We start from the raw sequence: 16,988 nt of genomic DNA, 5'->3' as shown, positions 1-16,988 counted from the left end.
GGTTGTGAGTGTGAGTGTGTAGTATATGGCTGTGTGTGGGGTGTGTGTGTGTATGTGTGGTTGTGAGTGTGTGGTGGTGCGTGTGCGAGTGCGTGGGTGCCTGGTTGTGAGTGTGAGTGTGCCCTGCATGTGAGCGTGATTGATTGTCCGTGAAGACGGCAGGCCAGCTGGCCTGTGGCTGGGCCTGCCGGGCAGCGTGGGGATGTGCGAGACGAGACTGTCACCTCGTGTGTGGCCCAAACAATGTCACACTGGGCTGTTAAGAGCAAGTCTTAAGGATCTGAGGACAGCTAGGGAGGAGGTGAGTGTTTGGAACCTGGGAGATCAAAGCTCGCAGACCTGGCCGTCCAGTCTGCGCCCTGAGATGCTGCCCCAGGGTCTTGGGGGCTGGGGCCCTGGGGAAGGCTGATCCCTGGCTGAACCGCCAAGTGGGAGAAGGTACCCGTCCTCCCCCTCTCCCTCTCTTTCTTTGCCCACCTACATGTTACCTTTCCTTTTGGATTGATGGGGCTGCTGGACAGGCCTGGGGCTGCCGCTCCCCGGAGAACCCCTGGGGAGCTACAGTGCCCCGGCAGGCGGGGAGCTCTGTGGCTTCATGTCCTCTGGGGCCAAGGCTTGGCCAGAAGGGATGAAGCAGATGGAAAAAATTCGGTCTGGTGACTGGCAGGTGGAGAGAATATGTCATCTGAGCTGGGTCAGGAATTGTGCTGGGTCCTTGGGTAAATTCATTTGCTCTCCATGATAGCTGAGGTTTTATTATTCCCCCTCTGTTACAGAGAGGGAGGGAAGAGCATTTCTCATAAGCTCTCTGTGAGGGCTGCAGGAGGCAGGCACCTCCTGGGGCTGGAATACAGTAGGAGCATTGAGGGGACTAGTCCTTGTCATCCAAGGGGAGGCTCTCCTGATAGGCGCTGCTTGCTTATGGCATCACCCAGCTTTGAAACTGATACAATGAACTGACTCATTTGAAAAGACCATGAAGCTGGGAAAGGTTGAATGTGGGAGGGGAAGGGGACGCCAGAGGATGAGATGGTGATGAGATGGCATCACCAACTCAATGGACAGGAGTTTGAGCGGACTCTGGGAGTTAGTGATGGACAGAGAGGCCTGGCATGCTGCAGTCCATGGGGTCGTGAAGAGTCGGACACGACTGCGCAAATGAACTGAACTGAACTGAACTGAACTGAGCTTTGACCTTCCACGAGGCCAGACTCATAAGAGCCATCTCCTGACATTCCCAGACCCAGAGCCCAAATCCTCAGGTGTCCCTTGCCATGACGCAGTACTGCTCTCCCCCAAGACAGACCCGAGAATCCTCTGCTCTCTGGACTCACTAGGCAGCCCGCCAAGGTAGAGGCACCTGCCTTGGGTGTCCTGCAGTTCCCTCTTTCTAAGTTGGACCCCGGGCTTGCCTGCTCCACAGCAATGGGCTTTTGGAAACGTTAACTTTACAGTAAGCGGACCGATGACTTTCTACTACAAGAAACGGTAGAGTTTTGGTAAACTCTCTTTCCTGAATATGGTCATTTTCCTATTGGTGCTCTCAGGTTAGAACCCACATATGTGGATATTTTGAATGAATTTTAATGTGCTGCTGCTGCTAAGTCGCTTCAGTCGTATCCGACTCTGTGCGACCCCATGGACTATAGCCTACCGGGGCTCCTCCGTCCATGGGATTTTCCGGGCAAATGTACTGGAGTCAGCAAAAAAGATTTTAGGGTATTTAGCGTCACACATGGGAGAAGGCAATGGCAACCCTCTCTAGTACTCTTGCCTGGAGAATCCCAGGGATGGCGGAGCCTGGTAGGCTGCAGTCTACGGGGTCGCACAGAGTCAGACACAACTGAAATGACTTAGCAGCAGCAGCAGCAGCAGCTTCACACATTTAAACAAAGACTTTTGGCTCTAGTAAGGGTGGATTCATGGGGTCGCAGAGAGTTGGACAAGACTGAGCGACTGAACTGAACTGAAGGGTGGATTGCTGCCTGTTTCCTTATCTGCCTTAGGAGAGGGTTATAAGCTTATAGAACTCCTCAAATTTTACAGCCTATCTTCCTTCCCTTCTGGCTTCAGCTTCCTGGCTAGATGGGGGTTGTTGGTCTCAGTCTTACGTCTTCTCTCTCAGTATGCCCGTCTACTTAGATATGTAGTCTTTCTGAGATGACTCATTATTTTACTGTACAGGCTCCATAGCAGAATTATTTCACAGAAGTGTGGGGACAGGGGAACTCTACCTGTTTCTCTGCCTTGGGGACCAGCTTCACAGACCACATCATGCAGGTCCTCTCTGCTGTCTTAGGAGAGATGCCCTGTTCTGAGTTTTGGGAAAGACTTGGACAAATTTTAGCTATCTATCTATATATAAAATTATATAGCCACTATCTATAGCTAAGTTGTAAAGCTATATTTATATGTATATGTACATATATAGTGCTAATATTAATAAATATTAGCTATATACACACACATATACATACATACATATATATATACAGTTTGGGGCTTCCCTGGTAGCTCAGCTGGTAAAGAATCCAACGGCAATGCAGGAGACCCGGTTCCATTCCTGGGTTAGGAAGGTCCCCTGGAGAAGGGATAGGCTACCCACTCCAGTCTTCTCTGGCCTCCCTGGTGGCTTAGTAGGTAAAGAATCTGCCTGCAATGAGGGAAACCTGGGGTCGATCCCTGGGTTGAGAAGATTCCCTGGAGGAGGGCATGGCAACACACTCCAGTATTCTTGCCTGGAGAATCCCCATGGACAGAGGAGCCTGGCGGGCTACAATCCACGGGGTCACAAAGAGTCAGACACGACTGAGCGACTAAGCACAGAATGTGTATAGTTTTACAAACAGAAATCAACTGCTATAAACAGATTCTCAACCACTATTAGGAGAAGGCGATGGCAACCCACTCCAGTACTCTTGCCTGAAAAATCCCGTGGACAGAGGTGCCTGGTAGGCTGCAATCCATGGGGTTGCTAAGAGTCAGGCACGACTGAGCGGCTTCATTTTCACTTTTCACTTTCATGCATTGGAGAAGGAAATGGCAACCCACTCCAGTGTTCTTGCCTGGAGAATCCCAGGGACGGGGGAGCCTGGTGGGCTGCCATCTATGGGGTCGCACAGAGTCGGACATGACTGAAGCGACTTAGCAGCAGCAGCAGCAACCACTATTAGGACTTTGTAATGCATAATCATTATTGTATAATTGATTTTTAAAAGAAAAAATTCAAGATGATTCAAGAACCTGAGGAAGATTCTCTTGCCATCAGAAATACTGAAGTAGTTCTCTGAGTGGTTGCTGGACACTGTGGTTTTATGGTTTATCATCATCAATCCCACAGTTGATTGTTATTCCCCTGTATTGGGCTGTCTAGTGTGCCTTCAAAACTCATGTCCATCTGGAAACTCAGAATATGATCTTAAATATTTAAAAACAGGAATTTTACAGATGTAATTCACTAGAATGAGGTCAAGCCAGATTCCAGTGGGCTCTCAATCCAATAACTGATGTCCTTGTAAGAAGGTATGTGAAGGCAGAGGAACGCACAGGGAGAAGGCCAGGTGATGATGGAGGGAGAGAGTGGAGAGATGTTGCTACAAGCCAAGCATTCCTGGCAACCACCAGAAACTAGGAGAGAGACATGAGCAGATTCTCCTTCAGAGCCCCCAGAAGGAACTGACCCCGCTGACACCTAGACCAGAAACCAGGAGAGAGACGTGAGCAGATTCTCCTTCAGAGCCCCCAGAAGGAACTGACCCCGCTGACACCTAGATTTCAGGCTTTTAGACTCCTGAATGGTGAAAAAATAAATTACAGTTGTTTTAAGCCACCCAGTTCATGGCGCTTCCTAGAGTAGCCCTAGGAAATTAATATCCCATCCAACCTCCCCTGCAATTTGGTGATTTTTTGTAACTTATTAGTGATCCCGTTGAGGCCATAGACCAGCTTCCTTCTTCACAGAAGGAGCAGGTGGGTTGGGGGCAGGACACAGTACTAAAGTTGTTGTTGCCTATTGACAGTGTCAGAACAAGAGAAGATCGCAGCTTTAGGGACGTTTCTTGGCTTTTGATTCTAGGGCCCGGGATAGGCTGCCTGAGCTCAGCACTGGTGTGCAGGTTATCACATTAACACAGAAGTTGTATCTTAGCCCTCTGCCCCAGACATGACTCTCTGGTGGGTCAGAGATCAGCTTCTTGAGGGTAAACCAGTGATAGCTTATGACACAACATGCAGTTTTAATTCTCCCGAAATGCTGAGATCTCAGACTGGGGAAGCACATAGCATGGAAAACATAACGTTCAGGACCAGGTTCTGCCCCACATCAGGTGGGGTAGAAGGTCAGGAAGAACTCCCTCCCGCAGAAAACTTTCCACACACAGACACCCTAAGAAAGAGTCTAGTGGTGATGTGAGTGTTTGTAGGATATGACAAGGTTTAGCACCAAAACCTCGGAAAGGCCTTAGGCAACAAGGGGATCCTTTATCTATTCTCTGTCCCCCAAGAGACTTTGGGTCAACTGTTCTAAAGCCCAACACATATCATCTGGCTGGCCTCTAGTTGGTAGTCTGTGGAGAGAGTTTATTCATTTGGTTACCTGAGTTTTGATTAACAGCCTCTTGATCTTAGCAGAAAACCCAGGGAGGTATGAGATTTAAGGTCAAGTGTTCCATGGATGCCACACCAAGATATTTTTTAATGTCTAAGAGGACTGCTTGTTACACCCGCTTTCAGTCTTAATTATCTTCTATAACACAGAGCTTTGGGGTCTTGACCACTGGTATAGACCCCAAACTATCGTTTTGTTGAAGATAACCTTGGTCCCACTTGCAGGCCACTTGCTAGCCCCTCTCAGCTCAGCGCTGGAGGTAGGGGAAAGCTGGTTTAGACTTGTGTCCTGGGGTGCCTAAAAGAGCAAACTTCTCTGAAAGGGTTGCCTGGGGAACAGACGGTATGGGGACAAATGCAGTCTGAGTCTCCTTGGAGGAAATCACGGTCTTTAATTATTAATTAATTTACATTTTTGATTTGTTAGCAAGTGCCAGCTCATAGACGCTAGTTGAAGTGCAGAGCTTAGAAGGAAAAAAAAAAACAAAACTGAAACCTTAGTTCTTCGGAGATCAGCCCCTCCCTGGCACCATCAAATCCACCCTTTTTTCTCCCTTTCCACTCAGAACTCTTCAAATTCGGGGGTTTTGAGTGTTTGACCATTCACTTATCCTATTAGGCCTCTGTGAGTGACAATCAGGGAAGGGTATCTTTCCTGAGGTGGGGCCTGTGAAAGACCAGTCTTATTTGCATTTTTCTTCTCCTTCCTATGGCATTCTGTTTCATCTGGAGAGCAGAGGCCCTACTGTAGAGACAGCTGGTGTCAACACTAGCTTTGACATTAGTACATCTCACTTGCTGCCTGTGAGCAAACCTCTTCACCTCTTAGGACCTCGGTTTTCTCACCTGTAAAATGGTAAGAATGTGTTGATGGTGGCTTGTGGGTATGCTCATGTTGCATAATCCCTAAGGCCTCAGGGCTGCAGGCCTTTTATGATTTCTCCCAGTATAGGCAGAGGTGAGGAAACCTGATGAGATGTCAGTAAGTGTGCACATGAAGAGATGCTGTGGCCTCCAGGGGCCCCGTGATATTTCCAGAAGGCTGCTGGCTGGGATTGCGGCCTGTCTCTCCCAGTGCCTAGCAGAGCACCTGGAATCTAGTGAGTAACCAAATGCACATTTTTAATGAGGGAAAGAAGAAGAGAAGATGGAGTGGGGATGGAAAGGTGCAGAGATGGGGTGGAAGGGAGAATTCCACTGACGTCCCCAAATAAGGGGACAGGGAAGCGCTGAATGGCCCCCCTTCTGCGGTTGTCTCCCCACCCACTCTGGTCCCTTTTCTTTCTGAGAGGCCCCTCTGCGATCTTAATTCTCCTCCACACCTTTAGTTTTCTCATTCGAATAAGCTGCAGGTGGGAACTCCTTGTATCACTTCACCCCCAATAGGAACAAGTAAGCCAGGCTTGGATGCCACCAAGAAGGGGCCAGCACACCCTCTGAGGACAGGTAGGAGAAGCCTAGGCGGGGTGTGAGTGCGGGCAGTGGAGCCCCCCGAGCTGAGGGCCCTGAGGATCAGCATGATTCGGAGCGTGATTGCCACGTGCAGAGGGAAGGGACGTCCAGGGCTCCATCTAGGCTTCTGGTGGGCCGTCCTGGGTTGCGGTGGAGGCCAGGTTTTTGGCCTGGAGGAGGAAGGTGGTGAAGGCCTCATCAGCTTCCTCCTTGGATGACTGGGGGGTGTGGGTGACAGGAGAGGAGTCAGTGTTGGAGGCCGCGGCTCTGGGACAGTGGGGGTCGAGGGGAGGGGATGCACTAAGGGTCCTAAATTCACCATCTTGTAAGCAGCTCGAGCCTGTGTCCGCCCACCCTCTTCATCCCAGCCGCCACGCTCACCTAGAGGGACTGATCGTGAGAAACGGAAAGCTGCAGCTTCTAAAAATACCTCCCTCGGTCTCACTACCTCCTTCCAACACGTGGAGTGGAACCATCTCTGTGGCCCCGAGCCCGTCCCCGGAAGCCCTGCCCACAGTCGTGGCCAAGGTGACCCAGGCTGGCATTAGCCACAGAGGTTCACAGCTTCTTCCTCTACCAGCTCAGAGACACACCACCAGCCTGGAGGGGACGGCTGTCTCCCGAACCGACCTGTTCCCCTCACTGTTTGAGATGCTGGGGTCTTTACTGCGGCTGGGGGGTGTGGACGTGATAATAAGCATCAGTGATAATAAGCATTAGTGCCTCGGGATCAGGGAAACACAAGGAGAGGGTAACCTGTGACCCGAGGGCAGGTAGGATTTCAACTGACGTGGATCTTAGTTGGGGTGGAAAGGGGCCCCCAGTGAGCAAAAGTCTTCCAGGCCCAGTGAAAACGCCGGTCCCCAGAAATCCTCCAGCGAGGGTGCTGAGCTAAGTCTGTGAGTCCCATGGCCCGGGAAGACTACTTCGCTGATCCCCAGGGAATGCCATTTGACCTGCCCACCCTGTGGCCAGAATCTTTAATGCAATCACTGTCCTCAGCCCCCCAGTCCCCTCCCCATGCCGCTGCACCACCTCCCTCCCTCCTCCTATTGATTGCCCATCAGTGCAGCTCACCTCCTGCCTGGATTTCAGCCACATCAACCCTGGAGCCAGAAAGATGCAACCCTTCCCTGTCCTGGCACCAGCCCCCACCAGAGACGACTTCTCTCGGCGTCTAACTGCAGGCCTTACTGCCTTTCCTCGTCACCCTCACGTGAGGCCACCTTCTCCCTCCTTGCCCTCACCCTCTTTGCCTTCTTGGGTTCTTTGCTCTCCACGGTGTCCTCGGTAGCAGTGGTAAACTCTGTGTGAAGAGCAGGGGGTGGGGAGTCAGCCCTCCCTGGCCCCCCATTCCCGCTCCAGAGGCAGAGTTGGGGCTCATGCTTGTCCCCCGGGGCCTGGGCAGTCCACCAGGGAGGGGCGTACCGTCCTTCCCTCCAAGAGACGTCTCTTGGGCCTCTGGAGAGGCTCCCATGTTATCGCGTCCTTCAAAATCCCTGGAGTTCTCAAAGTCCGACATGCTGATATCCGTCCGGTAGCTCCTGATTGAAATCCGGTCTGTCGGGAACAGAGGGGGGTTGGTGCAGGGCTGGGGGTGGAAGGTCCCCGAGGGATCCCTGCAGGAGAGCTGGTGCGGGGCAGGGTCTCTGATGGCTGTCTCTGATGAGGGCCCAGAATGAAAATGACCCGAGCCTCCCCGCCAGGCCCTGTCCACAGACAACCTAGACCCAGCAGCCCCTGGCCTCTGCTCGTCACTCTGGGACCTTCCAGGACACAGGATCTCGTTTTGCCCTCTCAGCAGCCCTTTTAGGTGATTAACCTCATCTCTGTCTTGAGCCGTATGGACACCAGAGGTATGAAGGGGACGCCCAGCGCCACCCAGCTGACTGATCCTCACACGCAGGCTGGAAGCCCAGGTTTCCGGGACCCTGTCCTCCTCTTCCCGGAGCCCCTCCCTGTGAGCTTAGACCCCCTAGTGACTGAAGATGAGCTTCCAGAGATGGCATTTGGATGGCAGCACCTAATGGAAGTTTCAGGCATGTGTGCATTGGTCATTCCCTGCCTCACTTTGCCCGGACCCTTCCTCCGAGCGGATGAGAAGAGATCCCCTCAGGGCTGCGGGGCCAGGACCAAGGGCTGGAGGCTGCAGGTGGCGGGCAGGCAGTGCCCTGGGACTCACCGACGTTCTTCCTGTGCCGAGCTCGGAGCACCCCGATCGCCACGACCCCTGCGGCCAGGACCAGGGCCAGGGGCACCAGGGTGGAGACCAGCACTTTGGAGCTCCCGCTGTGTCCTGCAGGTCTGGGGGAAGGGTTAACTTAGTCCCTGAAGGGGACACTGGGGGTCCCAGGAGGGGCTGGCAGGTTGGCTCCAGCCAACCAGATTTATCCATTCCCTCCTCCAGATACAGTACCCCAAGCTCCGTCCTTCTAAGAAGTCCTCCCAGACAGGACAAAAGTGAGTACCGGGCCTTCCCTGCATCCCAGGACCGGGAGATGGAGCTGAATGGTGGCCTGCACCCTGGCCTCAGGAGAAGGGCAGAGACCACAGGCCAAGGCGGCGTGGGTACACCCACTGTCAAGAGGCAGACAGGCTATCTTCCTGGGACTTGGTGACCCAGCCCCAGGTCCTTGGCCTCTCGAATGTTCTCCAGGTGGGGGTCCCCAGACCCCTCCTCACCGGCCGGGATCTGCGGGTGCTCCGGGCCCACCGGCAGCGTCCTTCACAGCGATTTCCTCTGCGAAAAACCTGGGGTCCAGAAGGGCTTTGTTCTGGATCTCCCCGGCCCTTGACTCTATTGCTGCCCCCGCAGGGGCAGCTTTCACTTGCTTGGCGTCTTGGGACCCTGGGGAGAGCAGAGAGGGGCTTGAGTTTAGGGAGTCTGCGGAGCGGGGCTTCATTAGGAATCCTAGGATTGTAGGGAGATCTCATGCCTTTTCGGACAGGGTCTCAGAGAACACTAGAAGCAGGGGAGTTACGCTTTTCTCCAGCCTGTCACAGACAACCTCTGTCCTATTCATACCAACTTCACTTCCATTGTAAGGCTGTTTGCTTAGATCCAGCTGTCTGACCAGGAGATTCTTCACAGGGTTTGCCCAGAGCCTCTTGACTACAATGAAATGGCAACCTACTCCAGGATTCTTGCCTGGAAAATCCCATGGATGGAGGAGCCTGGTGGGCTACAGTCCATGCGGTTGCAAAGAGTCGGGGGCAGCTTGGCGAGGGGTCCCTCAATGAGCCTGACAACTGGAAGCTGCCATAACCTCATTTCTAGAGGCACTGAACATACCCTTTGGGCTTCCCTGGTGGCTCAATGGTAAAGAATCTGCCTACCAACGCAGGAGACACCTGTTCGATCCCTGATCTCTAGTTCCTGCTTCCCAGGTGGCACTAGCAGTAAAGAACCCGCCTGCCAGTGCAGAAGACATAAGAGATCCAAGTTCGATCTCTGCGTTGGGAAGATCCCCTGGAGGCGGGCATGGCAACCCACTCCAGTATTCTTTCCTGGAGAATCCCGGGGACAGAGGAGCCTGGAGGGCGACAGTCCATGGGGTCACAAAGAGTTGAACACGACTTAACCACTGAGCATGCCTCCACACAAAAATACCCCCTCATTAGGGATAAGACATTTCATGGGATATTTTTGTCCTGAGACTGAGGTTAATTGACAAATGCACTATTTTTGATGAGTTTGTATGTTTGTTTGGGATGCCCTTTTTGGAAGGACAAATGAGACCAGAAAGGGGCATAAGGCCTCCCCTGGCCTCTGCCTCTTACAGTCAAACCTGGGGCCACCCTTGATGGAGATGTTCTTCGGCAGTTTTCTCTGGAGTCCCCTGGGGCACGTGGGCCTGGCCCTTGGAGACTCACCCTTCACCCTGCTCTCCACCGACACGTAGACAGCCGCTGTCTCCCCGTATCGGGGGCCCTCCTTCACTCCGCACCAGTACCAGCCTTCATCCTTCTCGGCGACCGTGTCCAGGTTCAGGGAGACAATCTGGCTGTTCTGGTCGCAGCTCACAAAGGCCTGGCTGGGGCCGTCGTTCTGGGTGGGCAGGGGGCTGCAGCCTTCGTTGCTCCACTTACACCAGTACTTCTCAAAGGAATAGAACTTGCAGGGGAAGTGGCAGGAGAGCTTGAGAGCCTCTCCCAGCCAAGCTGTGACGTTCTTGGGTACCTTGAGGCTTGGTTCTCCTGGAGCAGGGAGGGAGAAACAGGTGCAGAGGTTGGCCCTGGTGATGCTGCAGGCATGTAACTGGGGGCCGGGGCGGGGGTGCTTTGTCCACAGTCCGGTTCCTTTATGGACAGCATGCTAGATAAATACACTGTACTGAACAAAAGGCACTTATAATTATGTGACCATGTAATAGATTATTGGTGACCACATGAGTCATTCCAGTCTATCACAGACCACGGGCCTTGCCAAGGGCTTCTATGTGTTTCCTTGCTGTTACCTGCTCTCCTGGACTCAGTACTATGCTGCTGGAGAAGACTCTTGAGAGTCCTTTAGACAGCAAGATGCAACCAGTCCATCCTAAAGGAAATCAGTCCTGAATATTCTTTGGAAGGACTGATGCTAAAGCTGAAGCTCCAGTACTTTGGCCACCTGATGCTCCAGTACTTTGGCCACCTGATGCAAAGAGCTGACTCATTGGAAAAGACCCTGATGTTGGGAAAGATTGAGGGCAGGAGGAGAAGGAGACGACAAAGGATGAGATGGTTGGATGGCATCATTGTCTCAATGGACATGAGTTTGAGCAAGCTCCTGGAGTTGCTGATGGACAGGGAAGCCTGGTGTGCAGTAGTCCACGGGGTCACAATGAACTGGACGTGACTTAGCAACTGAACAACAGCAACAAGACTCAGTACAAAGAACTGAACTCTGCTTCAGCTGATGCTATACAGACTGTCAAAGAGGCTGATGCTCTTGTCACAGGAGTTGCTATGTGTGGTGGTTTGAAGAGCGTGGGGGCAAGAAAGGGTGTTTGTTGCTGGTATGAACAGGTGGAGGAAGGGTGCTGGTTATGGGATGAACAGGTGGGCTCTCTCCAGCAGCTTGGAGTCGGGGGAGGCGGGAGGCAGAGTGGCTGGGGGTGATGCTGCGGTTGACTGGAGGGGTCCTGGAGCTACCTCCCTTCCCTCTTGCCCAAGTTCAACTCTTACCTTCGACAACCTTGAGCTCCACCGTGGACGTCCAGTGCGTGTCGCCGTCAGTCACGCACCAGTAGAAGCCAGCGTCCTGGTTGGTAAGCTGGTTGAGGATGACGGTGTAGGTGCCGTTGCCCGGCTCGGCGAGCAGCGCCAGCCTGCCCTTGTACTGTTCCTTCACCAGCCCCTTGCTCTGCACCAGCCATGGGCAGTGGCCGTTTTGAGCCTCTTCCCAGCGACACCAGTACTTTGCGCTGTTGGCATCCTTCGGGTTGTAGGGGCAAGATATGGTCACAGAGCTTCCCCTCACACCTTTCACCACGGAGGGGCTTGCGGGGATTGCCGTTTCTGGAAGCACAGACAAAGATGGGATGGGAGAACTCAGCATGGGCTGGGCAGCCTCCTCCCGGTGGGCTCAGCCAGGGTGGAGAGTGAGGTGTAGAGCAATGCCCTTACCGGCCTCAGAAAGTGAAAAAGCCTTTCCGAATGTCATAGAGCCTGGCGCAGAAGCCTTCTCCTGGTCTCCAGGGACCTCCCCCACTATTCCTTCCCCACCTTATTCTGGGCAGAGGACAGAAGGCATTTAAAGAGTGACCATCAGCCTTTTGCCTTGGGCTTCTTATAAAATCTCCCTCTAGGTAGTTTTTGTCTTTTTATTATTAGCTTGTCCCACAAGATGGCCAGGTGGGTTTTTTCCTCCAAATTAAGAAAATATATTTAGAACAGTTTGATTTAAAATATGTACTATGTAGCACAGATAAATTTAATTATTGAGGGCCACAAAGGCCACGTCCAAGAGAAGCAGGGTCTATCTTCAAGAAACTAAAGCTGAGGCTCTGGGAGAGTCCCAGGTGACTGAAGATGCTGAGGGAGGCGGTGAGGACTGAGCTGGAAGGAGAAAGAAGGACAGGGAATGGGGGCCCCTTACGGGAAAGCCTCAAATGTAGTGACCAGGAGCTTCAAGTACCGGTTCAGTTTCTCAAGACGGTAACTCACTACAGAGTGCTCGCAGGGTGGGAAGGGGCAGGGATTCAACCAGATCATGCTGAATAACAAGTAGCCCTAAGAGATGTTGGAGGGGAGATTGTAGAAGCCGGGCCGTTGACTTGGGAAAGCTATGAGACCAACACAAGCCAAGGCTTCTTCCACTGGAATGTGATGGATGAGCTGCCATCCTGCTCCGGGGTCAGGGAGACTCCACATAGAGTGCCTCCCATGCCTCTCTGAAACCCAGACAGTCGGAATCTTCACTCCCCTCATTCCTAAGGATCAGGGGCGGCCATCAAAGGCCTTTGGTAACAGAGAGGAAGATTTAAGAGATCGCACAAGTCAGAGACCATCGTGCACAGCCTTGGGGCTCTCGTGCTGCCCCCAGAGCATCTGGTGCAGGGCTCGTCAGTGAGCAGATACGGTCAACGAACGGAAGCTGTCAGATAGACTCAGAGGGGCCGAGCGGGGCTCTCACCTGCAGACTGCCCATCTCTCCCCTTTCTGCCTCTCAGGTCTCACCTTCATTGACGAACAGTTGCCAGGCCTGCACAGGCCAGCCTTCCTCTGGCTGACCCTCAGGCTGGGCCCCGCACACGTAGCGCCCCGCATCCTCTTTCCTCAGGCTGGTAATGTGCACACTGATGACGCCGTTGTCCTTGGGCACGAACAGGATCCTGCCCTGGAAGTCCTGAGCCTTCTTCCCCAAGGTGTTGATGACCACATTGCAAGCTTCCCCATTCTTCTTCTGGCACAGAAATTTGGCCGTATTTGCCACCTCGGGGCCCAGGGAACAGTCAAAGGTCACCGAGCTCCTCAAGTCTCTGTAAACCAGCTCAGGCTCGGGCTCCAGCACCTGGAGGTTAACGTTGCTCTTATCGGCTTTAGCATCATCCCCAGCCTGGCAGACATACATCCCAGCATCTCTGAGCAGGACTCGGTTGATGACAACGCTGAACATTAATGTGTCGGTACCCGGGATACTGAGACGTATTCTGCCGTTATAGCTGTTGCTCACATAGCCGGTGGAGTCGATGACTAGGAAACAGTCCTGACCTGTCTTCTTGCACAAGGATTTTTTCTTCTGAGAATTCGCCCTCGTGAAAGGGCAGTTGATGGTCACGGTCCTGCCCACGTCTACAGGGTAGATGTGGGCATCACTTGTCTTTGCAGGATCTGCAGGGTGAAGGGTAGGGAACAAGTTGTGGTTTTCTTCCTTGCATCATAGGATGCTGAGCTGCCTTCCACATGGTTCACTTCCTCAATGTTTCTGATGAGGGCTGGGTATGCTTATCACTCTGAGGGCCCTCTTTCCCGGAGAGACAGCATCAGAATCTGTCTTCCAAAGCCCAGCTTTTCTGCTGCCCCCTCCGGGAAGCCTTCCCAAGCTGGCACTCATCTCTCCCTGCTCTGTTCTCTCTCGATACTTGTGCCCGTGTCATTTGTTACATCCAATCTTATGGTCTTTGGACAAGAACTGATCATTTAATTTACGCAGAGACTTCCGAGGGACTACTGGAGATCAGGTAAGAGAATACATGTTAAAAGAAGTCTGGTGGCCAAGGTCTTGATGTGAAGGGTGCTCTAACAGCAGAACTTAAGGATGCCTAAAAATCTCCCCCTGCTCCTGGACCTCTGGTCCCACCTGCAACAAATATGAGGTGAGAACTTGTTCTCCTCATGCTCTTCTAAGCTGGAGCTTCAGTAAAACCAGAACTGTGTCAGGCCCTTAAGACCTAGAGAGGCCCATCCGCCCTCCCCCTATCCAAATAGGTCCCATCTGTCTCATTCCTACCTTCTACTGTGCAAATGGAAGGCTCTGGATGGACCCACAGCCTTCCCCATGCCAGGACACCCTGCTCTCTCGGGAAATCTTTCCTCCCTCTCACTCTCCCCAGAAATCTAAGGAGCCTGAGCCCTTACCTTGGCTGACCTCCAGGTTCACATCGAAGTTCAGGCCGCGGCTGTTAATGCCCAGGCCACACTTGTAGCGCCCTGAGTCGTTCTGGGTGAGATGGCTGATGTCCACCACAAACGTGCCACTCTCCGGGAAGTTGGTGAGGTTGGCTCTGCCCACATAGTCGTCGGAGACGTAGCCCTCTGAGGAGATGAGGGTCGTGCAGCGGCCCTTGGCTCCCTGCCGGCACCAGTACTTGCGAGTGTGCCGGTTGACGGAGGTGGCCGGGTAGTAGCACGTGATGGACACTGAGCGGCCTTCCACACTGGTCACCTCCTCGGGACCGAAGATGGGACTCTTCATGGAGACCACTGCGGGGGCAGAGACAGGGGCTTTCTGAGGCTGCCGGAGGGAAAGCCTCCTGAGGGGGTCTAGACAGTCCATGCTGAGGTCATGAACTTTTCCTCCTGAGACATGTGTCTTCTGTAGGTTAGTTACCAGGCACTGCAGCTAGGCAATTGCTACATTGCACAATTATTAAGCAATTCTAAGATTTTAATCATAATTCATTAATGATAGCCACATCAAGAAAACAAATGGCAAACTTAGTGATCTCCTTGCTTGTATACATATATTTATAATATTTCTTGCATATATACATATATATATAAATAGGTATAATATATTTATATATTATATATAATTATATATATTTATATACATTTATATATATACTATCAGAGAAGGCAATGGCACCCCATTCCAGTACTCTCGCCTGGAAAATCCCATGGATAGAGGAGCCTGGTGGGCTGCAGTCCATGGGATCGCTAAGAGTCGGACACGACTGAGCGACTTCACTTTCACTTTTCACTTTCATGCATTGGAGAAGGAAATGGCAACCCACTCCAGTGTTCTTGCCTGGAGAATCCCAGGGACGGGGGAGCCTGGTGGGCTGCCGTCTATGGGGCTGCACAGGGTCGGACACGACTGAAGCGACTTAGCAGCAGCATATATATACTATATATATGTATACTATATATGCATATATTTAAAACCATCCTTGTGGAGTGCTACATTGTTTCATTTGTATCTGCTATTTCCCTATATTTCTAAAATATTTTGTAGATTCTTTTCTTCTTTTTTTTCCAGATAAAAATGTCAACAGGCACAAATATAAGTCATTTCTCCCAAACCCCAAAGCAACTCAAGAGTGAGGCTTGGTTTAAGGTCAAGGTCTCGTTTTCCTTATTCCCAGTGAAGACCCTTGGCCAGACGTGAGAGAGTGCCATTGCTAGTCTGGACGCCCCGGCTCTGGCTCACCCATCCTTCCTGCAGTGTCTGTGGTTGCTCCCCGAGGGGGTGCCAGCCTTGCCTGGACGTTCCTGGGGATGGGCCTGATCCCTGGGCCCCAGGGGACTAGGATGGAGCAGGCTGGGGCCTGGCTGACGCACCTGGGAAGACGGCCAGCAGGCAGGCGAGGAACAGGCGCGACATCGCTGGGGGCTCCTGCGGGTCTCTGCCGCCAGCCACCGTCCTGCGAGGTTGCTGAAAGACAGCGGCAGGAGGGGATGAAACGCCTTTGTCGTCCAAGACTAGCTGAGCTTCTGGCCCTTGTAATACCTGTTCAATTCTGCGTCTCCAGTAACGGACATAAAACCTGTCAAAGAATGAATGGCCCCACCTTTCCCATCACAGCTCAAAGTCCCGTCGTCCCACAGTGCCTTTTGTTCTTTAGCAGGGATAGGTAGACTTTCATCTTCTCAGCTAAGTTGCTAGTTCCTTTGGGATAGGGACACACATGCGTCATTTCCTCTGTTTCCCCACCCCCATGGGGTTGGGGGTAGGCACCGTCCTGGGCAAGACCTTAAGATCTCAGGAACAGCTCCCCAGATCAGTGGTTATTACCAAGAAGTGTCTCCACCTCTCTGCTCCAGCTGCCCTCCCTACATCCCTGGGAGGTGGAGGGGGCTGGCACAATTTATGGCCTGTCACGTGAGTAAATAGAGATGCACAGAGGCAGCGCAGTCACAACCACTGCCAACGGTCCTTGCAGCTCGTTCCATGACGTACCCGTGAAACAACGCTCCTCCAGTATCTCATTTAAGCTTGCTATCACTCCTAAGAGGCGGGCATCCTTATCTACACTTGACGTAGGAGGAAATGAAAGCTTAAAGGTTAAAGGCTTTCCTCAAGGCCACACAGGGATTAAATGTGGGGATCGGTAGGGTGGTGGTAGAAGTGGTGGGGAAGACCGAACCCTGCTTTATCTGACCCCCAGAGTCCAGGCTCTGAGTCTGTCTCACTGCCCGTATTCCATCTCAAACTGAGTGAGGTGCTTATCCTTCATGCTTATTCTTGTTATCTGTGGAGCGCTCTTTTCTTTTCAAACGTTGTCATTTACACCACTTCACTGGAGCTCTAGAAGTTCCCTTTAAATGAGACAGGACAGTATAATTGCAACCACTTCCTGGATAAGAAAAATCAAGATCGTGAGATGCTGAGTGACATGCCCAGGATTTCCCAGAGACTCCGTTATGGGATCAGGGTTAGGTATGGGTCATGTAGGTGTGACCACCTCCTGCTCGGTGAGGCTGACGGACAAAGATGGAAAATCCGAGGTGAGGCCACTCAGAAGGTGTTGCACGTTGTGGACCTTGTCACTTTTGGGGACACAGCCCAGGGCTAGGGAAGGTTGAGAGCCCCAGGGCCCAGCCTGACCCCTGTTGTCCTCTGGACCCTGACCACAGCCTGGAGGAGGAGGATGGAGGTGAAGAAGGGAGTCCCCACTCTCCCATGGACCTTGCCAGGCTTTCAGTTTTGGAGCAGACTTGATGTTGAGGGGGGAAAGGAGAAAGGTGTGTTAACATGTGCTGGGCAGTGATGAGCACCCATAAAG

General features: G+C 52.5%; 2 protein-coding genes across 2 annotated transcripts in view; both read right to left on the bottom strand.

The window, feature by feature from the left end:
* Nucleotides 1-4,981: 4,981 nt before the first annotated feature.
* Nucleotides 4,982-16,988, bottom strand: part of PIGR (polymeric immunoglobulin receptor) — a 17,762-nt gene continuing 5,755 nt past the window's right edge. Inside the window, exons 2-11 of the mRNA XM_040262936.1 lie at nt 15,544-15,637; nt 14,119-14,463; nt 12,718-13,371; nt 11,224-11,556; nt 9,931-10,254; nt 8,740-8,905; nt 8,240-8,361; nt 7,486-7,617; nt 7,305-7,363; nt 4,982-6,275 (exon numbers count right to left, since the gene is read on the bottom strand). Of these exons, the coding sequence (XP_040118870.1) occupies nt 6,177-6,275; nt 7,305-7,363; nt 7,486-7,617; nt 8,240-8,361; nt 8,740-8,905; nt 9,931-10,254; nt 11,224-11,556; nt 12,718-13,371; nt 14,119-14,463; nt 15,544-15,586 (2,277 nt within the window). The 5' untranslated portion in view covers nt 15,587-15,637 and the 3' untranslated portion in view covers nt 4,982-6,176. The remainder of the gene's footprint in view (nt 6,276-7,304; nt 7,364-7,485; nt 7,618-8,239; nt 8,362-8,739; nt 8,906-9,930; nt 10,255-11,223; nt 11,557-12,717; nt 13,372-14,118; nt 14,464-15,543; nt 15,638-16,988) is intronic.
* FCAMR (Fc fragment of IgA and IgM receptor) overlaps nt 16,650-16,988 on the bottom strand; it is a 25,271-nt gene continuing 24,932 nt past the window's right edge. The window contains exon 6 of the mRNA XM_040262855.1: nt 16,650-16,774. Coding sequence (XP_040118789.1) covers nt 16,650-16,774 — 125 coding nt within the window. The remainder of the gene's footprint in view (nt 16,775-16,988) is intronic.

Source organism: Oryx dammah, unplaced genomic scaffold, assembly GCF_014754425.2.
Source record: "Oryx dammah isolate SB20612 unplaced genomic scaffold, SCBI_Odam_1.1 HiC_scaffold_21, whole genome shotgun sequence".
Classification (NCBI taxonomy): Eukaryota; Metazoa; Chordata; class Mammalia; order Artiodactyla; family Bovidae; genus Oryx; species Oryx dammah.
This window is presented reverse-complemented; position numbering and strand designations above follow the sequence as displayed.